General features: G+C 40.5%; 1 protein-coding gene across 4 annotated transcripts in view; it reads right to left on the reverse strand.

Moving 5' to 3' along the window:
• Positions 1-24183, reverse strand: part of mgst2 (microsomal glutathione S-transferase 2) — a 76898-nt gene that overhangs the window by 26002 nt on the left and 26713 nt on the right. For 2 of the 4 annotated variants that reach the window (XM_063045072.1, XM_063045071.1), the window contains exons 2-3: positions 20286-20471; positions 913-1012 (exon numbers count right to left, since the gene is read on the reverse strand). In XM_063045072.1, the coding sequence (XP_062901142.1) occupies positions 913-1012; positions 20286-20471 (286 nt within the window). Of the gene's footprint in view, positions 1-912; positions 1013-9062; positions 9348-20285; positions 20472-24183 lie in introns of those variants that run through there. The other 2 variants (XM_063045073.1, XM_063045074.1) reach the window with 2 other exon arrangements.

The raw sequence follows: 24183 nt of genomic DNA on the forward strand, positions 1-24183 counted from the left end.
AGAATACTTTGAGTTGTCAATCTGACTCTTCTCCTACAGTATTCACCACTTTAAAAGCCCTGTTAATTATTCAACTCCTTAAAAATTAATTCACAGTTAATAAAACTAAATTGATACTTAATTGCAGAAAACTGCACTTCGAATTTACGGCTGGATATGGATCAGATGGAAAGCTGGGCGGAGTAAGAGAAGATGGAATTTAATCCTGACAAGTGCAATATGATGCTTTTCTGGAAAGTCAAATAGGGTTAAGACATATGCTGTAATTAGTAGGGCGCTAGGGAACGTTGATGGACAGAGAAACTTTGTGGTTCAAGTCCACAGTGTCTAGAAAGTGGCAATACAGATAGTTAGGCTGGCAAAGAAGACATGCTTGCCCTTATAGCTTAGGCTTCAGAACATAGAAATAGTGACATTATGTTGCAAATATTAAAACACTTAAATACACTTGAGTATTGTGCGTAGTTCTGGGTGCTACATTATAAATGGATGTGATTACAGAGTTTGAGTCATTGAGAAATTGCAGAGTTGAGTCATCAGAATGATACCTAGACAAGAGAACTTTAGTTATAGGGGAAGGCTGTGTAGACTGGGCTTGTTTTGCCTGGAGTGAGGCAGGTTGAGGGGCAAGTTAAAATTATGACAGGCAATTAACAAGGCAAGACATAGAAGGCAAGACAAATAGAATTAGTGTGGGTGGGTAAAACCATTGGCATGGACATGGTGGGCTGAAAGTCCTGTTTCTTCCCATAAAACTCTATTATTGTACAACTTTTTTTACAATTTAGTGACAAGAAAATTAGAGCAACAATAGAAGACTGAAAATAAAATCATTTGAGAATAAAATGGAAAAAGTTCTTTGGTCAATTCAGAGCTAATACAAACTGTTAATGTGTACTGGAATAAACTTACTGTGCGCGGAAAATTCTCTCAAAATCAGGCGATCCTGTAACTGCTGGTGGCAACACTTTATACTTCTTCCTGGCATTTCCTACTCGCACTGCAAAATATGCTGCACGCACAACAGGAAAGTCAATTCAAGAGCATTAAAGATTCTTTTTTTTAAAGAAAACAAGTGATTTTTTCAACAATGGAACTTAAAAAAAAATTATTTCTGATGTAATACAAAATTCAAAATAAATTGTACACAATACCATAAGTACAGAAGATACACGGCTTACCAAGCGATAGTACATAATCAGAGGCAATTTGTTTAAGTTGTCCAATATTTAAACACCTGTACACATCTATACTGGTACTGCAGGGAAAGCAAGTATATGAATTGATTGCAATGGATACAGAGCAAAGTTTAAGAACTTCACTGCAGGTGTATGTAGATGATATTCAGATACTGTAACCCTTCAGTTCAAACAGTATCATTCTGGTTTGTTTTCAAGGTAGTGCTCCAGTCATGAATTTTTAAGGACCAACAGCAGAACCAGACCTCTGCTAATGACACCGCACCAAGCTCAGAACTTCTATACATTGAACCCAAGAGAAGAGATTTTCTTTGAAGCTGGCTAGGATGGCTACAGGACTCATCACAGGCAGAGAAAGACATTGTTGAGCCATCTACAAGGACAAGCAACATTTGATAATCTGCCCTGAGTTTATCAGCTTTCAGATCAAATTTGTCACCTGATGACAAATTGGGTATTAAAACTAATCTTTTCTCTTTTATCTTTTTCTTTTCTATTCTCTTGATTGAAACATTTTAGTCCCAGTTCGAGGCAGATATCCGGAAACTTAGATGATGCAACAACCTGTCCGTATGCTTTTAAGATCAAAGAGAGCAAGAAGCAAGTCAGCTACATTTGCTGTGACACTTGAATGATTAAGCATAGAAACTCAATTAGCCTAAATAGCAAAGAGATGAGTTGCATTGAGATAAATTGCCATGTCCCCAGTATCAAAGGTTATAACGATGGCACTTCCTAGTCTGCAGTTCAGTGCCAGCCGATTATCACTTCATATGCATTCCCCTCCAAATGGGGTAATTCACCTCATAGCAGAGGAACCTGCGGGAATCCTGCACTCCCTCCTAAACTATGAACAAAGCCCCATATCATCAAATTCAGTAGTGTAGCCAATGGAAGTGAGCAAGAGACAATCTGGACCTGTTCTTGCTATTCCCCACACCCCTTCACCTGCCAGAAAAGGAAGCACAGTTGTATTCATTTCAGTAAATGTCACCAAATAGCAAACAGAAACAAGAATCCTGCCAAAGCATCCCTCCTTCTCCAAGAGCTCCGAAACCACTCAGCTTGCTCAGACACCTCTCCAAGCTGCCTCAGCACGGAGTAGCAATGGGGTGTTGTGTTTTCCAGGTCATTTCTAACTCAGCGTTGTGGCAAACACAGAGTTAACTACTGATCCAGCCCGTTAATACTAAGGAAAGATAAGCCATCAGAAGGCCATCAATGATGTTCCAATGTAGGCTCAATGTATCAGCGCCAAGATTGCCAGCAAACAGTCCACTTAGGGCATCTAGTGGTGACAGTGTAATACTGCAGCAATATGTCACTGCACAGACCTTGGAGAAAATAATCTGACACTCCAAGTCCAAGATTAGTATCACAACATATGTTGTTAAAGTCTGAATTTCTTGCTTTGGGTCTCTTCAACATTTCCCCTGACATGTCCTGCAACTCCAGATTCAAAAGAATTCTTAATGTAGCAACGTGCTAGGCCTCATTAAAAGGAAAAACGATGAAGCTACACTTGAAAATTAGCAAAATCTTTTGTCTGATCTTAAGAAAACATGACGAATATCTGATCAAGTTTCAGCATTTATAGACAGTGTAATGCCTAATTTGTTCTGCACTGCTAACTAAATGCCCTTTAGTTATCCACAGCCACTCTGAACTGTTAAACACAAATTATTTATACCTGGCTCACATATCAATCATGATACAACTTAATATTGTACCTTCATGCTCGGTGGCTTAGTTATTTCTCTCCGACTCTCTTCTTTCCCACAATATTTACTGACTCCATCTTCTCTGGGCATTTTTTTTTCCTGTTAGGGCCTAACTTGTTAAGAAACATAGCTAATTTCAATGTAGTGTATACAACCTATTTTTGGGATAAATCTAAGTAAGCAATACTATCAATTGTATTGATTACTCAAATCTATGCCAATATTGATACAGCAAGGTAGTGGACTGGGCAGCAAGCTTAATAATTGATCCAAACAAATACACCCAAGCCATACTGACAAGGAAATCCAAGGTCTGATCTTTATATGTTGCTGTTTGCAGGCAAAACACTGGTAGGGTACTGCATGATCAGGAGCAAAAGGGGACCATAATACTGGTCCTCAAAACTCACGAGTATCATATGATCACTAATAGCAAGGGATTTGCTATAAGAGACTGCAGAGTTTGAAAGTGTTGTTACAGTTGAATAGTCAGTCACCTAAGTTCATTCACAATCCTTTGGAGATGTTGTTGGGTGAATACCCACTCAGTGCAATGCAGGCTGCTCTGATGGAACTTTCATTGTTGATATTTAAAGGAAGTGATGGATAAAGAGTGATTTTACATTTCTAGAAAAAGGAGTGGAGGGGAAATCAGTCAGAATAAGGTTTAATACCACTGGCATATATCATGACATTTGTTGTTTTTGCGTCCGCAGTACAAAAAAAAAGTGAGGTGATGTTCAAGAGTTCAAGTACAGTCAGAGGGGGGAAGAAGCTGTTCCTGAATTGCTGAGTGTGTGGCTTCAAGCTCCTAATGGTAGCAGTAAGAACAATGCATGTGCTGGGTGTGATGGGGGTCCTTAATGATGGATGCCACCTTTTTGAGCCATCACTCCTTGAAGGTGTCCTGGATGGTATGGGGAGGCTAGTGCCCATGATGGAGCCGACTGAGTTCACAACTTTCTATAGCTTCTTCGATCCTGTGTGGTAATCCAACCCCCCACCAAATACCAGACGGTGATGCAGCCAGTTAGAATGTTCTCCATGGTACATCTGTAGAAATTAGATTTCTACAAAGTTAAAATAACACAAGGCTGCTCTCCTACAGTGTGAGAAAGCATCACTGACAACAATTAAAGAACAGACCTCTGTTTTGAGATTTAAAACAGAAAGTTCAGGACAGCAGCAGTACAATCAGAATGCACATGATCCCCAGTGTATCAAACTGCAAAACACTGAGAAACATATTCAGATGGACCATCGTCAATGTGAAGAAATCAATATGTACCTCCATTTTAATTAAATGACCATTGTCTATTTTTGTAACAATATCTTGTCATTTCAGAATCTTTTCCTAGTGGAAACACCTCAACTTCTGCACTGACAGGTCCACTTAAGGATCATACTTTGCAATATTCGTTCAATCTTCTAAATTCCAGAAGTATGGAACCAATTTCTTTAGCTGTTTGTGTAGGATAGCCCCCTCAATCCAGAAATTAGCCTAGTGAATCTCTTTTAGTCTACCTTGAATGCCAGTATATCCTTTCTTAAATAAGGGGATCAAAACTCTGCACAGTGCTAGTGTGCCCTCACCAATACCCTGTGAAATTTAAACAGTAGTTCCCTATCTCTGAACTCTAGCCCTCTTGCAATAAGGACCAATATAACATTTAACCTTCTTACTAGGATTTTGCAATCCATGCACAACTACAAATAAACGCCTCTGTACTTCACTTGTCCGCTGGCTTTCCCCGTTTGGATTATAATCTGCCTATAAATTTCTCTTACTGGTTTATATTTGCTACATTTTTGCCTTCTTACTCAATCTATATCCTGTTGCAGTCCTAATTAACCCCATTACAGCATGTTCTTTAACCTTTTGAATTGAATTGACTTTATTACATACATCCTTCATATTCATGAGTAAAAATCTTTATGTTACGTCTCTGTCTAAATGTGCAATTTATAGTAATTTATAATAAATAGTATGTACAAAAAAGGACAGTCAATATAACATAGAAATACAATTGTATTAGAATGAATTAATCAGTCTGATGGCCTGTTGGTAGAAGCTGTCCCGAATTCTGTTGGTCCTGGCTTTTATGCTGCGGTAGCAGCTGGAACAGTTTGTGGTTGGGGTGACTCGGGTCCCTAATCATCCTTCGGGCCCTTTTTACACACCTGTCTTTGTAAATGTCCTGAGTAGTGGGAAGTTCACATCTATAGATACGCTGGGCTGTCCGCACCACTCTCTGCAGGGTCCTGCGATTGAGGGAAGAACAGTTCCCATACCAGGCAGTGATGCAGCCAGTCAGGATGCTCTCAATCGTGCCCCTGTGGAAAGTTCTTAGGATTGTCATTTTCATATCGTTGGCAACAGACACAGTGTGCTCTGCTCCCTCCTCCATGTCATTAATATAAACTGTAAATGATTGAGGCCAAGAACCAATAGTAGGACCACTGTACTAGTTGTTTCATTCCATCTGAAAAAAATCTGTGTATTCAGACCTTCTTTCTTCTATGCAATGATAAATCCTCATTCCATGCTAACACACTTCCCCTAATACCAATAGCTCTTGTACACCAGCCTTTTATGTGGCACCTCACTGCAGATCAGGGCCATTTGACAGACAGTAAAAAGACAGACTGGGAATTATCACCATTACTTTTTGCCTGATGGACATCTCAATTGTTCTCCTTCTAATATCAAATAAAAAACCTCTTGCATTTTATATCACAGTAGGGGAAGGATTCAAGCTTTGGGGAAGCTGCTGCTTTGCTTTAAACATCTAACTCAGGGAAAGAATGGATAAAATGAAGGACACAATTAAATAACATCACATTAAAATACAGGTAAGATTAAGCCCCAACATTACTTTCTAAATATTTCAGCACACTGAAATAAAACAAGGAAATACAAACTAAAATTCATGAAAGAAAAAAAGGCATATATAAAGAAGATTTTCTACAAAGAACAGAGTTAGTTTTACAGACAATTGAAGACCTGGGTAAGCGATGTGATGGGAAAATAGATTTTCTTAAGACTTAAAAATTAAGCTAATGTAGACTGAAGTTTTCCTTTAACCAAATCCTTTTGTGATCATCACCAGCACATCAATGGTCCATCACCAAGCAAATTCATCATCTCTGAGGTGAGGTTAGCTTCTGTACTGCTGATAAGAATTAAAACTAGGCTGTCTGGTCTAAATAGCTCAGGTAACAAGGAAGTCTAACATCTATTTCAACACTATGTGCCATAGATCTCTTTGGAGGAGCTGTCTTGGAGCCAAAAGAACAAAATTAAAGTACAACAATAATGCAGAAATTTTCTAATCCTTTTAAATTCTACCAGGGATACTTCTTGAGATTATAATTTTGATCACAGAGTTTTCTTCAAGGGTGTTCTCTCTAATGTCACATGTGAAACAAATAAAAATCAGCACATAAATGTGCAAAACTTCACCAAAACTAAAGGAAGTTAAAGTTGACAGTTCAGTAGAGTGCTTTTCCTTTCCAAAGGAGGCACTCCTTGTTGACGACACTCTAGTAAAGGTTAAGAGGTAGGTTGATTACACTAAGTGCTAATTTCTGACACTATAACATGGAATGATAAAGTAACCAGCTCCACAACATTTCCCATCCTATTATTAATCACCTTAAGTGAAATGTGCAGGTGCCAAGAAACTAGATTTAAAATAAAATTTATAGTGTGTCCCCACTAAAATCCTACAGTTCTTGCCTCCACACTAAGGAAGTGCCTGAAAGCACCAGAGACGATTTATGAGAATGAACTCAGAAATGGAGAATTACAGTCATGCACAGAGATCAACCAAGATGGATTTTTTTTAGGATAAAGCAGACTAGGGAGAAAAGTAATATAATGGGAGGGCTAGACAAAAAGACCCTATTTACCTTAGCAAAGAAATCACAATCTGGAGGAACAAAGGTAGAAAGCTTAGAAGGAAACTAGGTCTGGAGGTCACTCCTCAAAATGGTGCAAGAGACAGATATCCTCAAAACACTTGCACAGTACCTGGACTAAGATTTGAAATGCCATAATATAGAGTACACCCAACTGAGGCTTAGGATATGGAAATAGCCCAAGTCTCTCCTTTGTTTGCTCAGTTTAGTCACATTGAGCAGAAATGCTACCTTCTGTTACATTTGACCCAATTTCCTAGTTTAAGAAAAAAAATCGTGTTTCCACTTAAAAATCACTGCTCGCTTGTAGCAACACAGCAGGGAATCTCTGGCTGAAGAAGGATATACCCTCATTCGGGTGCCACACTGGTTTATACTGTTGGCTCACAGATCCAAAGGCCTGAGTTTGATCCTGGCCCTGGATGGTTTGTGTGTGGAGTTTGCACATTCTCCCTGTGACCATGTAGTTTCTTCCAGATGCTCTGATACCCTGCCCCCCCACACCTTGAAGACCTGCTAACGCAGGCCACTGTCAATTGCTCATAATGTACTGAGCGTGTGACAAGAGAATATGATAGCATTAGGGTGGCTAGTGATTAATGAGGATACAAGAGGACAAACACAAATGGGTGCTAGTATGGATACAAAGGGCCCAATGGCTTTTTTTTAAATGCGGTATGGCTCTATGGGTCTTTTCCCCCTCCAAAATACCTTCCGCTTTCCTTAAGAATGCTGTGGTGTTCCGTCTCTTCAGGAATGACTGCCTAGTGCACGTGCTACAGGAGTGATAGCCATACAACAGGCTGTGTTGTGCAGTATGCAGTATCTGGAAATGAAGTCATGCCAAAATTATTTTATTCCTGTTTCATTTATTGCATGCCTCAGAGTGGAAGTGCAGACAAGTGAAATGTATCAGAAACAACTCTGAAAGTTACCATATTTTTTAAAAAAGCAATTAACAGATCATTGTGTTTTTTTGGTGCTAGATGGAACTCAACGTTAGAAAGTAATGACTTGAGGGAAAATAGAAAGTTAGAAACTCAATTTTGAAGCTTGGAGGCAACTCTACTATCTTCATATTGCAAGATCAAGGAACCATGACAACACACACAAAATGCTGGAGGAACTCAGTAGACCAGGCAGCATCTGTGGAAAAGAGTACAGTAGCCAATTTCCAAGCAGGATAGAATGATCAACATAGAAGGCCATTCAGCACATCAAATTTCCACAGGAAGCCCCACGTCCCCGTGAAGGAGCTAACTAGTCTCACGTCCTGCTTTGTACCCATAGCTCTAAACTTTTTGTCTGCATTTTCAGCTATAAATTCAAGTTATTTTAAAGTAATATTTCAATCTCCTTCAATCACCCCGTTATACATGTTTAATCGTAACAGCCTACTACATAGAAAACATATCTCCTGTTTTATCTTTGCCAGTTACCTTAAACTTTTGAGGTTCAATATCAAAAATATTTACTCCTCCTTCCCTTACAACATCACACCTGTCAACTTTAAACAACTATCAAATACTCAGCCCTGGGGGAATCAATTGCTTGAAGGGAGGAAAAATCAGCAATGAATGAGACCAGGGAGTAAATCTTCATTTGACATCTGTTCTGCCAGTCACTTTAAATTTGTCTCCCTCAAATCTAATTAACTTGAAAGTCAGTCTTAACTGACCTTTTAATCGATGCATGATTATGACCACCTCTTTACCAGTCCTAGCCTGGCCACTTGATTGACCAGTGGGACCATTCAAGTAAACTGACCCCAGTCCAAATCCTACAGTGTTCTATCTAGAACTGGAGACCAAACTTCAAGTGGGGTTTAAATGTAGGATTCACCCAAAGGACCTCTATAAAACTCTTCTCCTACCCTCAAACTGAAGGGCGGTTTGCCTTCCCCATTCCTCCTGCAACCCTCAAAAGATTTGTATGAGTAAAGCCTGGGTCTCTAAATTAAGGGATTTAAAATTGCAGCCTTACAAAATGATCACGGTGCTAATTTAGTCAACGAGGAAAAAGGAAGCAATGCGCACCAAAGCAGCGCCTCCCTGTCAGGAACGCAACGGACGCACTTATGGAAGTCAGGTGATGTTAACTTTTGCGGGACTTCCCACTGTGGGCTGGTTCGCAGTGGAGATTAATTTTAGCACCTTGTGAGGTAGTTCAAAAGGCACCATGTATCCTACAGTGAGGATGATACAGTAAACAAGTCTCTTACCCTGCTGAATGGCAGACAGCAATGAAACAGCAGCCAGCAAGACACAGTCTTTGTTCATCGCTGCCGACACAGTGGAGCGGAGAGAGCCGGAACAGGTGGAGAAATGAGCGGCCCCACCCGCCGACGTGACACGGTTGGTAATTGACTGCCAGCCTAGAGTGAGGTCTTTGTATTTGGCTTCGGGAAAGGCTACGTCCTCATATCATTGTTTTTAAATGTCAAAATAAACTTCATATCATTGGCAGAAAATCGTTTGCCCCTTGAAGTGTACACAATAAAGGGGTATTCCTCCCAGCTAGATCATATATTAAACACTGTTGACGTGGGTCAGTGGTAAACCTGATAGATCAGGTGGTTGATTAGTGTTGTAATAAAACGACTTTTCACTCACGTCAGTAAGACCAGTGAATTGTGGACTTAGGAAAGGGGAAGCCGAAGGAACGACGCGAGTCCTCATCGGGGGATTAGCCGTGGAAAGAGCGGGCAGTTTCAAGTTCCTGGGTATCAACATCTCTGAAGACCTTTTCCTGGGACCAACATATTGATGCAGTTAGAAAGAAGGCTGGACAGCAGCTATATTTCATTAGGAATTTCAGGAGACGGTATGTCACCAAAGACATACTTCTACAGTCACAAATTTCTACAGGTGTAAATTGGAGAGCATTCTAACTAGTTTCGTTGCTATCTGGGATGGAGGGGCCACCACACAGCACCGGGAAAAGCCGCAGAAAGTTGCAAACTCAGCCGGCTCCATTTTGGACACTGGCCTCCCCAGTATCGAGGACATCTTCAAAAGGCGACGCTTCAAAAAGGCGGCATTCTTCATTAAAGAACCCCATCACCCAGAGTATGTCCTCTTTTCATTGCTACCATCAAGGAGGAGGGACAGGAGCCTGAGGAGACACTTAACGTTACAGGGACAGCTTCTTCCCCTCCACCATCAGATTTCTGAATGGACAATCAATACATGAAGCCTACCTCACTTTTATTTTCCTCCTTTTTTGCACTGCTTACCTTACTTTTATATTATTTATATATAATGGTAATTTATAGTTATTATGTAGTACTATGTACTACTGCTGCATAACAACAAATTTCACGACATATGCCGGTGCTATTAAATCTGATTCTGAACCTGCCCTTTCCTGTGTGAGCGCATGTTCTCCACCCTGTTGAGCTGTTCCTACTCCCGAGGATCTGTCGCCTATTGCACTGTAGAACTCATCCATTGTTCGTGTGCCGTTCCCTCCCCATCTCAAAATATAAAGTTCACTGTGATATGTGGTTGGACTCCACAAGGAGTTAAAAAAAATATTATCCTTTTGAAATAAGTTTCCGTTTATTTTATATTCTCGGAAAGGTTTGAATATTGAAGTCCAAACAGCCAATGTCTCCTTTACCCTTCTTCCATTTACGTTTCAACCTCCTCGGACAAACCTGTTCAGCAAAGATCACCCCAATTCTTCAGCACCGTGGTATCCTCGTTGCAATATGCCAAATGAAGATTTACTCCCTGGTCGTGTTAAATTCATTACTGATCTTTTCATCCTCCGACCGATCTTTGATAAAGATGGCTAGGGAAGCCCAGTCGACCTCCATGCTGATGCTCATTATTTGGAGGGCGAGTTTATATTAGCTGTCAATAAGTAAAATAAAATCAGCTGATAAGTGAAGCACCCTTCCGAGGGCGGGGGGCGGGGAATCATTCGACAGCAACATCTAGTGGCTTTTCTGGGCAATTGCACCTCAAAAGTACACAAGCTCAGTAAAATCAAGTTTGCTTTAAAATCCATCATTTAATGAAAATTTCAATATGACTGCATATTGTAGATGACTATTAGTGTCCAGACCAGAGTAGAAAATAAAATGAGTGACTTAAACTCCTGTCTATCATTTCTGAAGCCTTTGACTTGTCACAGAAAGAAATGTTATATTTATGTATGTTCATCCCTTTAAGTTGATCTGCCCATGTTAAAGGCAAATAGAAAATTTGTTTTGACAAAATGTACCAGTTATTAAATTTTCAAACTTGCCATTGTGACCACACTGCTTTAGATTCTTGATTGGTCAGGGCGTGAAGGGATATGGGGAGAAGGCAAGAGATTTGGGGCTGAGAGGAAAATTGGATCTGCCATGACAAAATGGTGGAGTAGACTTGATGGGCCAAATGGCCTAATTCTGCTCCTATATCTTATGGTCTTCTGTGTGACAAAAATGCACTGGTTTGTACCACACAAGGTGTCTCTAAGAATTTCCTTTAGTGATGCCACAGTCAAGAATATGAATCACAATATCTACAAGTGTTTTTTTTTAAATTATATCTTAGACATCAAGGAAGAATTGGCTCTGTAATTTATAGGACTTGTCAGACAATCATCAGAAACACAGAGTGTCTACTAATAGAGTCAATGGTTGAGATGGACTATGAATGGTTGAAGATTTTGACTGGTAAGCATCATGAAGGCCGTTGTGCAGGTTTCAAAGCAGGAAGAATAGATAATGAAAAAAGAACAATTCTTTCCTCTCTGAACCAAACACCTTTTATTCAAATATCCAGGCTTTTTAGCCAAACTCTTCCACAACACACATACAATTAGATAATTGATTTTTGTAAGCCCTTACTCCATATTGTAATTGGTAATTTATTACCTGAATCACATCTTGGATCACAGGATAATTAAGAATGAATAAATCCTTTACTTTTCTATCCCAGGTGATTCAAAATTACCTATTGTAACTTCTTCAAAATTATTTCTGTTTATTTTTGTTTTGGTGACAGCTGGAGGATTACTCTACATGTTCATTGGACATCAAAATTTTTCTCTGACATAAATAACTTCAGTTTGTCATTAATATAACTTATTCTCTTTAGCTGGAACCTATGTCCTCTAGTTCTACTTCCACAGCTTCATTTACAATTATATTTTGTTTTTTTCTCTCTCTTTATACACTGTGCCAGATATTAAGCAATGCAGAGCTTGGATCAACCATTAAAAGAATGTCTAACTTCTGAGCTAAAGTGGTTGAATATCAATCAAGAGGAAAATGTTGCAAGCAAAGGTTGTGGGGTCATTTAGGATAGTGTTGAGAGCCTCAAGGCTGACACATAAGGAGTACACAGAAACACTGCAAGCAGTGGAAGGAGCACACCACACAGCTACCCATCAACCACTGAGCACGTCTACATGAAATGCTGTCACAGGAAAGCAGCATCCATCATCTGGGACCCCACTATCCAGGACATGCTCTCTTCTTGCTGCTGCCATCAGGAAGAAGGCACAAGAGCCTCAAAACTCACACCACCAGGTTCAGGAAAAGTTACTACCCTTCAGCCATCAGACTCTTGAACCAAAGGGGATAACTTCACTCAATTTCACTGCCCCCGTCATTGAAATGTTCCCATAACCAATGGACTCACTTTCAACGACTTTTCATCTCATATTCTTGATATTTATTGCTTACCTATTTATTATTATTGTTTCTTCTTTTTGCACTTGACAGTTTGTTGTCTTCTGTGCTCTGGTTGAATGCCCTAGTTTGGTGGTCTTTCATTGATCCTGCTTCAGTTACTATGCTATAGATTTGTTGAGTATGCCCACAAAAATGAATCTCAGGATTGTGTATGATAACTTGCATGCACTTTCATAATAAAATTTACTTTTGAACTTTAAAATGTGACCAGAGCATCTGTAAAGGAGTCTGCAAATCCTAAATTGACCTCATTAGCTACCTCAGACTTCACAAAACTGATGTGGAAGCAAGTGATCCTTGATTGTGAGAATCTGTTTAAGTCGAAAAAATATGGATTGAGTAGAAAAGCATTAAATCTTAAAGATCAAGACCTAGTTATCCATGGTACCACTTATGCATGGAACAATTATCAAACTGCTCACTCCATATTGACAAATCCAAGGAAATTAACATCTGGTGCTTCTAACCTCTCAATTTAATAACACTAAATAGCAGCTATGTCCTTAACTCTAACCTGATGTATTTTTCATGGCATCAGGCAAGCAATGAAAATTTAATGAATAAGTAAGGTAATATATAGAAACATAGAAACATAGAAAATAGGTGCAGGAGTAGGCCATTCGGCCCTTCGAGCCTGCACCGCCATTCATTATGATCATGGCTGATCATCCAACTCAGAACCCAGCCTTCCCTCCATACCCCCTGACCCCTGTAGCCACAAGGGCCATATCTAACTTCCTTTTAAACATAGCTAATGAACTGGCCTCAACAGTTTGCTGTGGCAGAGAATTCCACAGATTCACCACTCTCTGTGTGAAGAAGTTTTTCCTAACCTCGGTCCTAAAAGGCTTCCCCTCTATCCTCAAACTGTGACCCCTCGTTCTAGACCTCCCCAACATCGGGAACAATCTTCCCGCATCTAGCCTGTCCAATCCCTTTAGGATCTTATACGTTTCAATCAGATCCCCCCTCAATCTTCTAAATTCCAACGAGTACAAGCCCAGTTCATCCAGTCTTTCTTCATATGAAAGACCTGCCATCCCAGGAATCAATCTGGTGAACCTTCTTTGTACTCCCTCTATGGCAAAGATGTCTTTCCTCAGATTAGGGGACCAAAACTGCACACAATACTCCAGGTGTGGTCTCACCAAGGCCTTGTACAACTGCAGTAGTACCTCCCTGCTCCTGTACTCGAATCCTCTCGCTATAAGTGCCAGCATACCGTTCGCCTTTTTCACCGCCTGCTGTACCTGCATGCCCACTTTCAATGACTGGTGTATAATGACACCCAGGTCTCGTTGCACCTCCCCTTTTCCTAATCGGCCACCATTCAGATAATAATCTGTTTTCCTATTTTTGCCACCAAAGTGGATAACTTCACATTTATCCACATTAAATTGCATCTGCCATGAGTTTGCCCACTCACCCAACCTATCCAAGTCACCCTGCATCCTCTTAGCATCCTCCTCACTGCTAACACTGCCACCCAGCTTTGTGTCATCTGCAAACTTGGAGATGCTGCATTTAATTCCCTCATCCAAGTCATTAATATATATTGTAAACAACTGGGGTCCCAGCACTGAGCCTTGCGGTACCCCACTAGTCACCGCCTGCCATTCTGAAAAGGTCCCGTTTATTCCCACTCTTTGCTTCCTGTCTGCTAACCAATTCTCGACCCACACCAATACCTTACCCCCAATACCGTGTGCTTTAAGTTTGCACACTAATCTCCTGTGTGGGACCTTGTCAAAAGCCTTTTGAAAATCCAAATATACCACATCCACTGGTTCTCCCCTATCCACTCTACTAGTTACATCCTCAAAAAATTCTATGAGATTCGTCAGACATGATTTTCCTTTCACAAATCCATGCTGACTTTGTCCGATCATTTCACCGCTTTCCAAATGTGCTGTTATCACATCCTTGATAACTGACTCCAGCAGTTTCCCCACCACCGACGTTAGGCTAACCGGCCTATAATTCCCCGGTTTCTCTCTCCCTCCTTTTTTAAAAAGTGGGGTTACATTAGCCACCCTCCAATCCTCAGGGACTAGTCCAGAATCTAACGAGTTTTGAAAAATTATCACTAATGCATCCACTATTTCTTGGGCCACTTCCTTAAGCACTCTGGGATGCAGACCATCTGGCCCTGGGGATTTATCTGCCTTCAATCCCTTCAATTTACCTAACACCACTTCCCTACTAACATGTATTTCGCTCAGTTCCTCCATCTCACTGGACCCTCTGTCCCTTACTATTTCTGGAAGATTATTTATGTCCTCCTTAGTGAAGACAGAACCAAAGTAATTATTCAATTGGTCTGCCATGTCCTTGCTCCCCATAATCAATTCACCTGTTTCTGTTTGCAGGGGACCTACATTTGTCTTTATCAGTCTTTTCCTTTTTACATATCTATAAAAGCTTTTACAGTCTGTTTTTATGTTCTCTGCCAGTTTTCTCTCATAATCTTTTTTCCCCTTCCTAATTAAGCCCTTTGTCCTCCTCTGCTGAACTCTGAATTTCTCCCAGTCCTCAGGTGAGCCACATTCTCTGGCTAATTTGTATGCTACTTCTTTGGAATTGATACTATCCCTAATTTCTCTTGTCAGCCACGGGTGCACTACCTTCCTTGATTTATTCTTTTGCCAAACTGGGATGAACAATTGTTGTAGTTCATCCATGCAACCTTTAAATGCCTGCCATTGCATATCCACCGTCAATCCTTGAAGTGTCATTTGCCAGTCTATCTTAGCTAATTCACGTCTCATACCTTCAAAGTTACCCCTCTTTAAGTTCAGAACCTTTGTTTCTGAATTAACTACGTCACTCTCCATGTTAATGAAGAATTCCACCATATTATGGTCACTCTTACCCAAGGGGCCTCTCACGACAAGATCGCTAATTAACCCTTCCTCATTGCTCAAAACCCAGTCCAGAATAGCCTGCTCTCTAGTCGGTTCCTCGACATGTTGGTTCAAAAAACCATCCCGCATACATTCCAAGAAATCCTCTTCCTCAGCACCTTTACCAATTTGGTTCACCCAGTCTACATGTAGATTGAAGTCACCCATTATAACTGCTGTTCCTTTATTGCACACATTTCTAATTTCCTGTTTAATACCATCTCCGACCTCACTACTACTGTTAGGTGGCCTGTACACAACTCCCACCAGCGTCTTCTGCCCCTTAGTGTTACGCAGCTCTACCCATATCGATTCCACATCTTCCCGGCTTATGTCCTTCCTTTCTATTGCGTTAATCTCTTTTTTAACCAGCAACGCCACCCCACCTCCCCTTCCTTCATGTCTATCCCTCCTGAATATTGAATATCCCTGAACGTTGAGCTCCCATCCCTGGTCACCCTGGAGCCATGTCTCTGTGATCCCAACTATATCATAATCATTAATAACAATCTGCACTTTCAATTCATCCACCTTATTACGAATGCTCCTTGCATTGACACATAAAGCCTTCAGGCGCTCTTTTACAACTCTCTTAGCCCTTTTTAATGCTTGCCCTGGATTTGTCGGCCTGCCACTTTTACTTTTCCCCTTTGTACTTTTTGCTTCTACGCTCACTTTACACCCCTCTGTCTCTCTGCACTGGTTCCCATCCCTCTGTTGTGAACTAACCTCCTCACACCTAGCCGCCTATATATATCAGTAATAAACAAGGGCATTGATACAGTTTTCATTGAAAATGAACAGTTGTAAAATTGAGTCTCTATAAAACTGATAAAGAATGATGTAATAAAAACAGATTTTTAGTTAGTTACTTTAAATCAATGGCCAAGAAAACACATGACATCAACAGTCAGTCTAAACAGCATATCCTCAGACACTCTGGGAAAACTCAATAAATGAAGATGAAATGACAAGGAAGTAAAATGTAGTTCATATCTGTCTGTTTTGAAAAATGATCATTTCCTCTCCTGTGGGAGAATTTATACCATTGATTTGTTACTGTGAACTTGGTTGATGGTGGTGCACTTCTGCGGGTCTAAATTTGATCATTACAACTGACTGCTTGTCAATTGCGGCAGAAGTGACCCCTGCTTACATTCACACTACGCTCTACTGTATGTGGGTCAGAAGAATGCTTGTAATGCTTTTAATAGAGACAAAGGTTACATTAGTGTTAGATACGTGGGTTATGTCCAAAGGAAAAAAAATGTCTGGAGTTACTTAGCACTTTCGTGCAAGGGTGTTTATTAGGCGCGTCAAAAAAAAACTTACAAAAATTAGCGAAAGTGGCAGACATCCCACTCCCGGAAGTTCTGGGAGTCTCCCGCATATTAATAGTGGCTCCCTGATGCCCGCAAATTATATACAATATCACAGAAATCAATTTTTTTGAGAGCGAGCGAGAGAGAAAGAAAGCAAGCGAGAGCGCGCGAGCGAGAGAAAGAAAGCAAGCGAGAGCGCGCGAGCGAGAAAGCGGGAGAGAGCGAGCGAGCGACCAAGAGAGAGTGTGAGCGAGAGCACGCCATGGCAGTGTTTCCAAAAAAAATAAAACGTACGTCACCCCAGACTACACTAAAGTGTACCCCTGCCTAATAGGGGTCAAAAATAATGACAGTGTTGCTCACTGCACTGTTTGCAACAGTGACTTTTCTATTGCCCATGGTGGGTTAAGACTGTAAAAGACATGTTGAGGTGAGTTTAACAGGTGTCATTCGTTCATTAGCATAGCTAACGTTATTTAAACTAGCTGGCTAGCTGCTAAGGAGCTACTCTATTGCAGACATCCCACCTCTCCCAGGAGTCTCCCGCAAATTGATGATGTTACCTCCCTGAAATGAGTTTTTGCAGGGTGGGATGTCTGAAGTAGTGAAAAGAAAACTGCCAATATTTACAAAAAGATATTTACCAAACAACACAATACTTAGTTCAGTGTGAACTCCTGACAGCCTCGATCTCTCTCTCCCACTGCGAGTGGTGGTTACCATTTATTAGGTACCAGAACATACCATCTTTAATTACCCACAAAGTTAAGACTACACATGAATCAGAACATGATGTACTCCACAATGTAGTTACAAACATGTTACAAAATAAACAGAAGTATCTAGCTTAAATACAGTGTATACACAACATCCCCTTACTCAAGAAATTGAATATTCCGCCGCGTACTGTGGGAAAAGCAGCACAAAACCAGCCTAAGCGTGTCACCTTGGTTTAAAACCCATTATGAGAATAAAACGGGGAAGACATTGAAGTACACGCAATGCCATGACAGCAGAATGGCAAGGCAATGTATGTGTGCAGTGTGTAAGGAGAGCGTTTACCGAGTGCTCTCTGCTGCAATTAGATAGAAAGGAATGGGAAGCTGGGGGAAATGGAGATGCGCAACACAAGGTATAGTCAAGGAATCCAATCGTCAAGAGACTTTTAAACCCCCATAGAATAAATAAACTGTGAGAGAAATAGCACAAGGCCAGATAAATGACCAGTGGTGGAGTAGAAAGTGAGCAACACTATTAAGAGCATTCGAAATAGAAGCTTATTCAGCTCCTAACACCTGCTTGGCCATACAATAAGATCATGGCTATCTTTTACCTCTTTTCCACTTTACTATATTCCCTTTATTGTATGACATCCATTGAACCTTTAATACCCAAAAATCTATCAACATCTGTTTTAAATGAGCATGGCAAACAGCCTCCAGCTCAGTATTGGAGGGGCTGGGCTGAAGGAAGTGAAGGACTTTAGTATATTGAGATTGGAGACTGACTAGAACAGCGTTATAAGAACATAAGAAATAGAAGTGGGAGTAGGCCATTTAGCTTTCTGTGCTTGCTGTGTCGTTAGTTGGCATCATGGTTCATCTTCTACCTCCAAGCCACATTCATGCACTGACCCCAAATCCCTTGATAACCTTCATATCCAAAAGCCTTTCAATCTCTGCTTTGAATATACTCAACGACGGAGCCTCCACAACCCCTGAGGGAGAGAATTCCAAAGATTCACTTTTCTCAGTGAAGAAATTCCTTCTGTGCTCAACCCTGAATGATCAGCCTCTTACACTGAGAGAGACCCCTCTGGTTCTGGATTCCCCTGCCAGAGCAAACATTATCTGTGCATTTGCCTTGTTAAGGCCTGCAAGAGTTTTGCAAGTATCAGAACAGTGAGGTGGTGAAAGTGCAGATGAGGGTTTTGGTTCCAGAAGTGAAGGGATAGGGTTGAAACGTATAGGTAAAGAACTTAGTTTTGACTGAATGGGTGTATTTGTGTTTTAGATTACCTTGGCAAGATTTGCTACTTTCTGATGAAGTGACTGCATTCTGAAACCTTATGTATTTCTCTTTCAACAGATACTGCCTAACCTACGGGCTAACTCCAGATTTTTTGTTTTATTTCAGATTTCACATATGTGCAGTGTTTTTTTTTCCTTTGCTACTTTATAAAAACATATGAACTAGGAGCAGGAGTAGGCCATCTGGACCATTAAGTCTGGTCAGCCCATCAGTGAGATCCTGGTGGATCTGACCATGGATTCAGCATCAGCTACATGCCTTTTCCCAGAGCCATTAATTCCCCTACTATGAAAGACACTGGTCTTAAATATATTTAATGAAATAGCCACTGCTGCTCCCCTGGGCAGAGAAATTTCACAGATTCATTACTCTCGGGGAAAAGCAGTTCCTCTTCTTCCCCATCCTGAAGCTACTCCACCAAAAATTGAGGTTTTGTCCCCCTAGTTCTAGTTCCACGTACCACTGCAGACAACTTTCTTGCCTCTATCTTATCTATCCCTTTCATAACTTTATATGTTTCTATAAGATCCCCTCTCATTCTTCTGAATTCTAGTGAGTACAGTCCCAGGCGTCTCAATCTCTCCTCATAAGCAAACCCCCTCATCTTCAGAATCAACCTAATAAACCTCTGCACTACCTCCAAAGTAGGTATAATTTTTCTCAAGTGAGATCGGAACGACACACAATACTCCACATGTGTCTTTACCTGTTACCTTCCTGCTCTTAAATTCAATTTCTCTAGCAATGAAGAACAACATTGCCTTCTTAATAGCCAATTGTACCTGCAAACCAACCTTTTGTATTTCATGCACCAGCAATCCCAAGTACCTCTGCTTAACAGCTTGCTGTAATCTTTCATTATTTAAATAATAATCTCATCTTCTATTTCTCCTTCCAAAGTGGATGATCTCACATTACCAACTTTGTACAGCATATGCCCAACTCTTGCCCACTCACAACCTATCTATGTATAGATATGATAGATAGATAGATATACACAGATAGGATATATCTATCTATCTATCTATATAGACAAATGGATGGAGAGAGAGAGAGAATATATCCATATATGTCCTAATCTCTAAACTCATGATTGTGTAGCTAGGCACAGCTCAAACACGATCTATGAATTTGCCGTTACCATCACTGTTTGTGGAATCTCAGATGGCAATGAGAAGGTGTACAGGAGCAAGACAGATCTGCTGGGAAGTGGTGTTGCATAAACAATCTTGCACTCAACATGAGCAAGACCAGGAAATTGATTGTGAACTTAAGGAGCAGGGAGTCAGGAAGATGTACACAAATACTCATGAAGAGGTTAGCAGTGAAAAGGGTGAGCAGCTTCAATTTTCTGATTGTCAACATCTTGGAGGTTCTATCCTGGGCCCAACATATTGACACAGAAATGGAGAAGACACACCAGTGGCTATACTTCATTAGGAGTTTGAGAGATCTGGTATTTCACCAAAGACTATAGCAAATTTCTAGAGATGTACCGTGGAGAGCATTCTGACTGGTTACATCACTGCCTGGTATGGAGGGACCACTGCACAGGATCGAAGGTCTGCAGAGGATTGTAGACTCAGTCAGTTCCATCACAAACACAAGCCTCTTCCACATCGAGGACATCTTCAAAAGTGGTGCCTCAGGAAGGCAGCATCTATCATTCAGGACCCTCACATCTTGGGGAAAACAGAAATAAATGTAAGATAGTGAGCAGTAAAGATGTCAGGAAAGACAGGCAGGTGATGGGGCAAATTTGTAGCCATTGGGATGAGTTGCAGTGCAATAAAGTTGCAGTGAAATCAAAGTGAAAAGTACCAAATACTGGTCTTAAGGTGTTATATTTAAATGCACGCAGCATAAGGAATAAGGTGGATGATCTTGTCGTACAGTTACAGATTGGCAGGTATGATATTGTGGCCATCACTGAGACGTGGCTGAAGGATACATGTCTCTGGGAGCTGAACGTCCAAGGATACACGGTGTATCAGAAGGATAGGAAGGTAGGCAGTGGGGGAGGCGTGGCTTTATTGGTAAGAAATGATATTAAATCATTAGAAAGAGGTGACATAGGATCGGAAGGTGCAGAATCTTTATGGGTTGAGCTAAGAAATTACAGGGGTAAAAGGACCCTGATCGCAGTTATGTACAGGCCTCCAAACAGCTGCAGTGATGTGGACTACAAATTACAACAGGAAATAGAAAGGGCTTGTCAGAAGGGCAGTATTATGATAATTGTGGGGGATTTTAACATGCGAGTGGATTGGGAAAATCAGGTCGGCACTGGATCTGAAAAGAGAGAATTTGTAGAATGTCTGCAAGATGGCTTTTTAGAACAGCTTGTTGTTGAGCCCACTAGGGGATCGGCTGTACTGGATTGGGTATTGTGTAATGAACTGGAGGTGATCAGAGAGATTGAGGTGAAGGAACCCTTAGGAGGCAGTGATCATAACATGATTGAGTTCACTGTGAAATTTGAAAAGGAGAAGCCGAAATCTGATGTGTCAGTATTTCAGATACTTGCTATTTCTTCCTAAGTGACAGCTTCAAGAATTTTCCCTGACTACAGACATTAAGATAACTAGCCTATAGTTACCTGCCTTTTGTCTACATTGTTTTAAATTGTGACATGACATTCACTGTCTTGCAATCTGCCAGGTGTTCAGAGAATTTTGGTGAATTATTTTGTTCTCCTTTACACTTGTGTACTGGAAATGGCATTAAACAATCTTGCATTGCTTGAATTGAATTACAAATGCCTCTGTATAACTCTTCAGTACCTTGGAATATATTCCATCAGGACAATGGGACTTGCCTACTTCAAAGTTCTATAGAAGTGAAAGTTGTTATAGTATGTCAATACTCTGCTACATAAACTTTGGTTTGTTATAGTCAGCTAAACAACATGATAGCTAAGTGATATAGCAATTATGCTGCAACTATAAATGAAATAACACAATAGATAAATGGTTTAAAATTGAATACAATTTTCAGCAGAAGTGTAACTAATGTCATATAGCAATTGTGTATAGCTATATTTAAGAGTAAATGATATGATGCATCCAACAAGACTGTCTATCATGATCAATGTATTACTTTAACTTGCAAGCACATGATTTTTAAAATGTCTGTGTCTTTTCTTTTGTTTGGTGGTTATTACAGCAAGATAAGCAAGATACTGGCTGGTGAAATACATTGTAACTGTCAACATCCTGCTGCTTCTTTCTTTCCAGAAATGCAGTATTTGAATATTTCTCTTGTTTCTCGGTGACTAAACCTAGACAAAGTGTTCTCGCTACAGCTTTAGATATGCATAATAATTCAGACTCAGGATGGTTCCTCAATCATCTTTCCATCCCACCACAGAAAATGTCTTCATCTTAATTTTTTGCACTTTTTAAAATTGCAACTTATATTTTTTTATAAGTTGCAATTGCACTGTCCTCTTGCTTCAAAACAACCAATTTCACAGCATACTGTATGTAAGTGACAATAAACCTGATTCTGATTCCGTTTTTGAAATAGGGTTGGTAGCAAGTTAGTTTCTGGGATCTGCTAAAGTTGATGGAGTGGGGATGAATCTGGCAGCATTGCAGCGTCGTTGCTCTATAAGTTACTAAGACTTGTGAGGGAGTAGAAATGGGATCGGAAGAGCTACAATGTGGTAGCAAGCTATTGTTTTCAGTAGGAATTAATTATGGGTGAAAATTGAAGATCTGTTCAAACTCCCTCTGCAAATGGTTCCTTGACTCCCCAACCAGCAGGCCACAGTCTGTGTGGATTAGAAATAACATCTCCACCTTGCTGACAATTAACACTGGCACTCCACAGAGATGTGTGCTGAGCCCACTACTCTACTCTCTCTATATCCATGACTGTGTGGCTAGGCATAGCTCAAATGCCATCTATAAATTTGTTGATAATACAACCATTGCTGGAAGAATTTCAGATGGTGATGAAAGGGCGTATAAGAGCGAGATATACCAGTTAGTTGGGTGCTGTTGCAACAATGACTTTGCACTCAACATCAGTAAGACCAAAGAGCTGATTGAGAACTTCAGGAAGGGTAAGACGAGGGAACGCAAACCAATCCTCATAGTGGGATCAGAAGTGGAGAGAGTCAGCAGTTTCAACTTCTGGGTGTCAATGTCTTTGAGGACCTAACATCAACACAACATATTGATGCAGCTATAAAGAAAGCAAGACATTGGCTATATTTCATTAGGAGTTTGAGAAGATTGGTTTGTCAACTAAACACTCAAAAACTTGTACAAAAGTACCATGGAGAGCATTCTGACTGGCTGCATCACCATCTGGTATGGGGAGGGGGGGGCGCGGCTACTGCACTAGGTCAAAGTAAGTCGTAGGAACTTGTAAAATTAGTGAGCTCCATCATGGGCACTGGACTCCATAGTACCCAGGATATCTTCAAGGAGTAGTGCCTTAGGAATGCGGTGTCCATCGTTAAGGACCCACCCCCCTCCACCACCCAGAACTTGCCCTCTTCTCATTGTTACCATCGGGAAGGAGGTACAGAAGCCTGAAGGCACACACTTAGCAATTCAGGAACATTTCATTCCCTCTGCTATCTGATTTCTAAATGGTCATTGAACCCATGAACACTACCTCATTACTATTTTTATTTCTGTTTTTTTTGCACTACCTATTTTAACTTAGCTATTGAATAGATGTATCCATACTTACTGTAATTCAGTTTTCTTCCTCTACATTTATTTGTCATGTATTTCATTTGTATTTCATTGTACTGCTGCTGTAAAGTTAACAAATTTCTTGATATTAAACCTGATTCTGATTCTGAAATTGATAGAATACAATTCGTTGTGTAACCCAATGATCTACACTGGTCTCTCAACTTGCACTATATCTATAAATGACCTGTCTTGTCTTGTCTTGTCCATACTGCAACCATCACTGCTAAGCTATAAACGTGCAGGAGCAATGTGTGGTTAAGTGCCTTGCTCAAGGACACAACATGCTGCCTCAGCTGAGGCTCGAACTTGCGACCTTCAGATCACTAGTCCAATGCCTTAACCACCTGGCCACGCACCAACACCTTGTTCAAGGTGATAGAGAAATAAATGTCTAAATTCACTGACTACACCAAGAAGCACAGTAAATACTGAAATAAGTTGCAAAGGGGCTTTGATAGATAGAATGAATGAGCAAAACAGTAGAAGATTAATTTCCACATGGAGAGGAGAGAGTTAATTAACTTTGGGTCTAAAATCTAACACACATTGGAACAGAGTATTCTCCAAGTGGCGAGAAGCTTTGGAGAAGTAGGGAGACACAAAGACCTAAGGACAGTAATCACCAAAAGCTTCAAAAAAACAATTAAACCCATAACTATCCTTGCCCATTTTCAGCCCT

This window comes from Mobula hypostoma, chromosome 4 (genome assembly GCF_963921235.1).
Source record: "Mobula hypostoma chromosome 4, sMobHyp1.1, whole genome shotgun sequence".
Classification (NCBI taxonomy): domain Eukaryota; kingdom Metazoa; phylum Chordata; class Chondrichthyes; order Myliobatiformes; family Myliobatidae; genus Mobula; species Mobula hypostoma.